Here is a 7,961-nt window from a genome sequence, read left to right on the forward strand (position 1 = left end):
TGCTTTTAGTTTTGCAAACTCAGTGAGTGATTTTGCTATAACTATTAATAGTTTTAGAAATTGTGCTATAAGAATCATTGATAGTGTTTAAGCATTCAGAAAAAACTGTAATGAGTCAAAAGCAGGCTCTGCACGTTATGAAATGAGACTGTGCTGCTAATTTACGCCTGTCAATCAGCTGTAACTTTGAATGAAGATGTATGTGTGCAGGTATGTTGGCTCCGAGTGGTGAAACGGTGATCAAGAAAACACAATCTGATCTGAAAACTTTAATAACGAAATCAAAAAAATCAAAGGATTTGAGTCAGTCTTGAAGCATGTTAAATACTTGGATAAAAATGCACAATGGAATTGATCAATTTCTGTAGCTTTACAATAGCTGCAGACTTGTTTTAAGTCAAGGTTAATAACAACACAAATTGAACCAAATCAAAAGGAAACCTATCAGCGAGTGAGATCGTATGTATGTAGAGAAGGCTGAGACTCCAGTACAAAGGATAAATAAAAATACATGTAAATACATTTAATAACTTTTAAAAAATATGTATTATCAGTTAATGCAGGAACATGTAGTGGGGATTACACTAACCTACTGAACTATTTGTTTACTATTTGTCTGTATTATCTATTTGTAAGAATATGTTGTGTACATCACATAGGAACTACATTGTTTCTGGGTGATGCTGCCATGTAATTTACCTGACATGTACTTAACTAAATTTAGGTTAACAGTTTATTTGAACTACTGTTACTACAGAAAATAATCTTAAGTGAAAAATAAATGCCCGTTAATGTAATTTCCCAAATTGGACTTAAATCAAACTGATTTGTGAAACAGAACTACAGCTTAAAGGCCTTTGTAAGTCTACTCATAGGAGAAGGAAATATGGGCTGCTGTACGAATTGTAAAACAGATTATGTATGTTAATACCTCCTGTCAGGGTTTGTGAGTGAGAGCGGACACAGATGCAGGATGCAGAGCAGTTCTAAGTTCCAAAAACAGTCCTTTATTTAAAGGCCAGGAGGGCAAAACAATACAAAACTAAAAATCACACTTGTCGTGGTCAAAAGGTAAAGTACAAAATAACTAACTGAAAATCACACTACACGTGGCAAAACCAGAAAAGCAAAACTAGGCAAAACTAGGAAACTTAGCGAGGGTTCAAGGCAGGGTTCAAAAACATAACATAAACAAAGAAACTACCTGGAGCGAAGCATGGCATGGCATGGCAAGGACGAGACATGGAGTGACACAAAGCCCACACAGACGAGACGAACTAGCAAGGACAAAGGGGAAGACACAGACTATATACAAGGGGACCAGGGAAGACAACGAGGCACAGGTGACACACATGAGGGCAGGGCTGGTAATCAACCAGGAGGGAAAACAGGAAGCAAAACTCAAGACAATACACAGGGAGGACAGGACTACCAAAGTAAAACAGGAAACACAAAACAAGACTAGACAACTAGAAACACAAAACAAGACTAGACAACTAGAAACACAAAACAAGACAAGACTAGACAACTAGAAACACAAAACAAGACTAGACAACTAGAAACACAAAACAAGACTAGACAACTAGAAACACAAAACAAGACTAGACAACTAGACAACTAGAAACACAAAACACAAACCCAAGGAAACAAAACACCAGAACTACAGGAAAATAACAACAACTAAACACAGATTAAACTAAAAACCCAAAACAAGGAAAACAAAACCATAAATAAACACCAGGTCATGACACCTCCAGCAGCATAATAAACCATAGTTAACTATTGTGGTTTACTGCACACTAACACCTGCACACTAATATTTAAGGCGGATCTGACTGAGAAACTGGGTAATCTCAGTGCAGTGCTGTACCAACAAGGACTTGAGAAGTGAACAGTCCAGCACGATGAATCCGATGTTAAATACAGTCTCTTCCTGTTGAACATTGTTGGTTATCTCTGTGTACCTACAGAGCAGCAAATGAGGCAGACAAAGCTTAGGAAATCTTGGTATGCACATCTGGAGCATGTTTTTTTGCAGTCATGCATTACAGGGTGATAATTAGAGTACTGGGTGTAAAAAATTTACAATACATTTTGCATTGTATTTACTTTAGATCATGTTCATTTTTACCTGCATATAGCTGCATCAAGAGAAGATACTGACAGGTCCTGTTCAAAGTTGAACTTCCAGATGTCCCTGTATTGGTCCCATGTCTTCACACAGTCCTGCAAGAGGTTGGCATTGGCAGCCATCCCTGCAGAAACAGCTTCCTGAATATTTCTTATCTCTTCATTTTGCTCTGAGGGATAAGAGAAGACCAGGGTGACACCAGATAAAAGGCACCAAATGACACATATAGTCGCATATACATACTGTTTATGCAGAATGTAAAAAATGTTCAAACCTATGTTGACGTGTATCGGATTTAGCTGAGAGCCTTCTGTGAGGCGTTCAATGTCTGAGATGATGCTGATGAGCTGGGGCAAAATGTTTAGAATCTGTTCAAGCTTTGCGAGACTTGGAGAGAACTCCACCTGTCAAACCACCACAGACATACACTCAATTTTCTTGTATTTCTTTGACTTTTAAAGAGCTGTAAAAACAAGGCTACATGGCAACATTGAGCTCTAGTTGCAGATGAATAAAAGCCTCTTAAAGACAGCCTAAAGTGTGCCTGAAAAATGAGTACAGTATACAATGAACATGTTAAAGTGAAACCAAATCATTATCACATGGACCTTTGGTTCAGTTTGGGGAGATGCCTGACGCGGTTCTACGAAGACTTTGAGCAAGGGATTGGGTGATGTCTTGCTATCCCCATTGATGGCTCTAGATAGCTTCTTCATGGATTTCTTGATGTTACGTCTAAGAGCTTCCTCTACCACGTGGTCCACCTTCTCTGTGAAGGCCACCCAGGCTTCCTGGACCTGAAATGCCATGAAAAACCTTGTAAAGTACCCATTCTTGTAAAAGCATCACTATTATGCTATTACTTTACAAGTAAACCACTCCTTAAATTACACATGCATATACATGGTGGAACCCTACCACTACTAAGTGAATGACATGTACCTCAGTTCCATCAGTATTGAAAATTCTGTTGAGGTGGGTCAGGATATCAGCAATAGCGTGGTGTGCAGACTGGATTATTTTGAGTTGGCTCTGCTGGTGAACTTTCTGGTCGTCCTCAAACTCCAAGTTCCTACAATACAATGAGGTAAATCAAATCAAATGAAAAAATGTACTGTATGGGTATAAAATCAATGCTTGAAGGTCATCATTAGGGTCCGAGCAAGAAACGTGCCAGAGCCCGATTGAAATGCAATTTTTTTAATTAATATTAACATTTTGCACTCCCCACACTTTTGCAAACTCCTCTTAGGGGAATTGCTTGATAGGGCTGAAAATTGGTGCACTTGCACTTAAGGGGTTAGGGACCAAAAGTTATCAAAAACGCAGCACTTTGTCATGCCGTCTGGCTGTGGCACTGCCACAAAGTTTACCCTTCACCAACTCACAAGAAATAGATGTTTTTCTGGCTGTATCGTATTGCTACAGTCACTGCGCCACCTACTGGCTGGAGGACCTGTCTTTTCTATCCTCTTTTCTATATGTGTGTTTTGGTGTACTCTTCTGCCCTGCAGACCACAGCTAGTGCCAGTACAGGGGGAGAGAGGATGTGGGACGATAGGGGAGGCGGCGGCTGTGAGTCGCTGCTTGCAGCTTTAATTACATTTGTAGTTACCTGTACACAGTGTTTTCATCCAGTCTAACCAGCAGTGCTTCACTAATCTGGTGGAAGAGGTTGCATATGGAAACATATGACTCTTTGTAATCATCTACTATCACCTGGAGCTAGAGTGATTATTGGAAAGGAGAGATGACAAGAGGAACTGCTCAGTAATTATAATCCATTGATGATTATCTTTAAACTGTTTTTGTAATGACATGTTACAACCTTGTCAACATGAGGGAGGGAGTCACAGACAAACGCAGTGGAAGCTGCTTTGGACAACCACGTGAGGCTGGTTAGACCTGGCTGAATCTTCTCATCAATGAAACGAAGTTTATCCCTAAACAGGCTCAGCTCGTTTGGGGACAGCATTCCGATGATCCTGATGTGTACCCAAACGGAGATAAAAAAAACATTAGATAAAAGCATTTTGAGTTCAATGTGTGATTACAAGAATCAAGAATGAAGAATCTTTATTGTCACTATGCAGGGTACAATGAAATTTTGTTTAGCAGCTCTTGGCTTAGGCACACAGTTGGACACATAAAATAAAAAAGAGGCATGCTTAAAATATACCTACATAAATATAAAATAGAATAAGAATAAAAAGAGTAAAACTAACAGTGCAAATTAAATGTTTAAAGTGACCAGTATGAATATATTGTACAAGAAGCAGTGTATTAATGGTTTAAAGTGCACAGTGTCTGTGTACAGAGGTTTATTACTCAGTCTTTGGGTGGGTGGGATGTGTATGGGATAGTGGAGTGATGGATTTCACAGCTCTGGGGAAGAAGCTGTGTCTCAGTCTGTTGGTGTGAGTTCTGATGCTCCTGTACCTCTTTCCAGAGGGAAGAGGTACAAATGGTACAATGCAAACATATACAGTATGTGCGTGCGTGTGTGTGACCTGTTATAATTCCTGATCAGCATCACGACCCTATCCCTGAGGAGTTTGAGATCATCCTTCTCCTGGTATATGTCAGACACAATCTGGGGGATCTCAAATTTTAGTCGTTTCCAGTGGCAGATTTCAGAGAACATCTCCAGCAGGTTTCTGGAAAAGAACACACAAGGAGATTTTACAGTCGTAGTGTGAAACTTTGTGTCTTTTGTGTAATTTGTGTGTACTTTTGTTAGACCCACTTGTCAAAGTTGATGTCCAGCTGGTTCGACCCGTCTGCGTAGCGCACCATGAGTGGCTGCTCCAGGCTCTTTAAGTGCTGTCCGTCCAATTTCTGGCTCCACTCACTGAAGCTCTTCCTGACTAGCTCATCTAAAACCTGGATTGTCTGGCTACAGGAGGAAACTACTGCTTTGCGTGTGTTAGAGTCAGGCATGAAGTAAGCCTTTTGGAGCACCTAAAGTGGGATAAAGAGGACAAAAGGGAGAAAATCCAGGAAAGAATAAAAGGATGTAGTGAAGTAACCATCACACACAAAAAAAAAGCAGGTTTGATATGTATAGTGTTATGCACTCACCTCCATGGGTGTCTCTAAACGATGTTTGAGGCCCATCAGCTTGTAGACATGTGCTGATATCTTGGGCATATGGAGAGAAGAAGAACTTGTGTTCTTGTTAAGGATATTGTTAACCATTTTGAGCTCCTTGTTAAAAATGTTGTACACCTCCTCTGCCTTTTCATCTGTGACGCGCTTAATGGCCTGTGATTGAGAAGATTGTATGTATGAATTGTGTGAGTGCAAGAGAAGGCAAACATGGGACAGACTATAAACAATGCATCTAGCCTAAAAGTGCGGTTACTTTTGCCTATTTGTTCTAAGTAATAGAATTTTAAATAAATTAAGTTGAAGTAACTAATGACAAATCTAATGTATAGACTGTGAATGATACCTCACGAGCAGACACAGGCCTGAAAATGTCCAGAAGCCGGACTCCTTCCTCGAATAAGTACACTGTCTTAAATACTGAATTGATCAAGTTCTGCATCATCATTTCCAGATTCTTTACCAGTGCGCAAAATCTGTGTACACAAAAAACACTTCAGAAGCACATTAAAACAGGAGTGCACACGAACACACATTATAGATATTTAGATATTATGCATGCGCACAAGTGAGTGCTTTCTTTGGAAAATGTCTCTGTCTAAAGGGAAGCACCTTCTGATGTGGCCAATTCTTACACATACCCATAAAACACATTTTGGGAATTCGGTAGTACATTAAATATTTTCCTGCTAAAATATTTAGTCTTAAGAATAAAAAGCATTAGATCAACCTGCTGAATTCACTGCACCATGTGTTATCAGTGACATCAAAGATGGCTTTATCAACAGAGCACAGGTTCTGCAGGCCATGATGAAATGTATCTTCCAGTGTCTGGAGGGTGCCGGTGAACTCTTCCCCTTGGAGACCACCAAAGCATGGCAGGGATGTCTGCTCTCCATCCTCCCAACGGGCAAATTGATGCTGACAGTCACACACCTGAGAGGGGACGAGAAAATAATAATAAATCAAAATATGTTCCAGGGATTTACAATATATTCAAAAAGAAGCCTAGTCAACTTGGGCCATTTGGTCATGTCAGCTATGTCCGCCGACATAACATGCAGATGCTACTGTGTTTACCTCAAGCAGGTCAGTGAGCCTCTGAATGAAAGCATCAATCACCACGAAAAACCTTGTTTCATCCAGATCCCAGCCTTTAGGGGAATACCTGAAATAAAGAACAGACATGTAGCATTACAAATAAACTCAGCTGTGTACTCTGTACAGATGAAAACTCTCCTACTTGGAGTGCAGCTGTGAAGCCTGCAGATAAATTTCCTTCCAGGACGTGCAGCACTGCAAACAGTCAGCGAGGACTTGTTTGCTGGATAACACGTGGCCCTTAAAAATCTTGTCCAGGGAGATGCTTTGGGAGCACAGGTAGATGATTTGATTGCTTATCTGCAGAAAACAAACACAAAAAGTTGGTGGGTTGGTTACATGTGGTGTGGATGTATTTAACATATATATTCACATACCTGCCGAAAGAGGCCGGTGATCCTCTCACTGCTGTTGTAGTGGATGGAGTTGTTCCAGATAATACGAATAAGATTGACAATGTTCGGCAGCTTGGAAGCAACTTGGCTTGGTTTGAGTTGGGCTAGCTCTTTGCAGGGCTCCTTCAGTATGGACAGAAAGGTCAGGTTTGACTTGGCCTGCAGACAGCACTCCTGGACACCACACACAGAAGGAAAATATGATATGATATCAAATTCCTACATTAGAAATTACAGAATAACTTTCTACATAACAAATTGCTGAACAGAATAAATAAGAAATACTCAGGAGACATTACATGTATAGTACTGTTGTAAGAAAATGATTGTTTTGTGTTACATACCTGAATTTTGTTGGCTACTTCGCAAAAGCGATGTACATACAGAGAGGAAGCAAGCTGCAGGATATTCTGGATGTGTCTGACCTCTGACTTTTCTAGCTGCTGGGTGATGTCCAACAGCTTGGCGTAGCGCCTCTCCCAGAAGTCAATCTCTGGCAGCGGACCACAATTGTCCATCATTGTCACTATTTCTTGTTCATTCAGTAGCTCCTTGATCTGGTCCATCCAGTGAATCATAACAGCTATAATGTGATAAAAAATGAGTGAGTGGTGGAAAAAAACACAGACAAGGACTGTGTATTGAACAAAGAGTCACAAACATAAATGGTTTCTCAAGCTTACTCTCAATTCTCTGTACCAGACTCTTGTCTTTGCAGGCTTCCTCAGGACTGCACTGTAGGGCTTCAGATGGGATATACACAACAAACATCTCATCTGTAAAAAAAAATCTTTCAATTATGACACTGCAACACATCATCAGAAATGTGAACTCCAATTTCCTGATTTAAATACCTGTAATACTGAAAAGGTAGCAGTGCATCTCTTCGGTGTTGGCAATGGAGTTCATGAACTGCAACAGACTCTGGATGGCATTGCCATGCACACAGCCAAATTGGAGGGCCTCATAAAACGTCTCCACTGTGATTACAGCTCCTGGCTTGCGGATAAAATAGGACAGCTTCTCTACTTCTTCCTGTAAGGCAAACATTTATATACAATGGTGAAATAAAAGAGAAAAATCTACAGAAATACTATAAATAAATAATCTGATTTGTTCATAATAAGAAATCAGTTGAGAGTAGAGAAGAAAGTAAAATACTGTACCAATGATGGCATGGAGTACACCACACGAAGCCCGACAGAGGTATCATTGTAGATTATCAT

General features: G+C 40.1%; 1 protein-coding gene across 1 annotated transcript; it reads right to left on the reverse strand.

Moving 5' to 3' along the window:
- Positions 1–1,813: 1,813 nt before the first annotated feature.
- Positions 1,814–7,961, reverse strand: LOC114441118 (dynein heavy chain 2, axonemal-like). The gene is made up of 19 exons (XM_028413903.1): positions 7,902–7,961; positions 7,590–7,770; positions 7,419–7,511; positions 7,080–7,318; positions 6,718–6,909; positions 6,483–6,640; positions 6,320–6,407; positions 5,970–6,175; positions 5,586–5,715; positions 5,213–5,395; positions 4,878–5,092; positions 4,642–4,788; positions 3,960–4,116; positions 3,747–3,856; positions 3,074–3,203; positions 2,740–2,928; positions 2,406–2,535; positions 2,132–2,300; positions 1,814–1,964 (listed from the first exon to the last, which is right to left on the reverse strand). The coding sequence occupies exons 1-19, from the start codon at positions 7,959–7,961 to the stop codon at positions 1,814–1,816; spliced, it is 2,928 nt and encodes a 975-aa protein (XP_028269704.1).

The sequence above is a fragment of the Parambassis ranga genome, chromosome 9, assembly GCF_900634625.1.
Source record: "Parambassis ranga chromosome 9, fParRan2.1, whole genome shotgun sequence".
NCBI classification, from domain to species: Eukaryota; Metazoa; Chordata; class Actinopteri; family Ambassidae; genus Parambassis; species Parambassis ranga.

Bases quoted from the DNA above. Each gene is read 5' to 3' on its own strand.
- LOC114441118 (XM_028413903.1), bottom strand. From the start codon at position 7,961: ATGATAATCTACAATGATACCTCTGTCGGGCTTCGTGTGGTGTACTCC. The intron at 6,910-7,079 runs GTATGTAACACA...TGTGGTGTCCAG, and splicing joins AAGTAGCCAACAAAATTCAG to GAGTGCTGTCTGCAGGCCAA. The intron at 5,396-5,585 runs GTATCATTCACA...TCTCAATCACAG, and splicing joins GGCCTGTGTCTGCTCGTGAG to GCCATTAAGCGCGTCACAGA.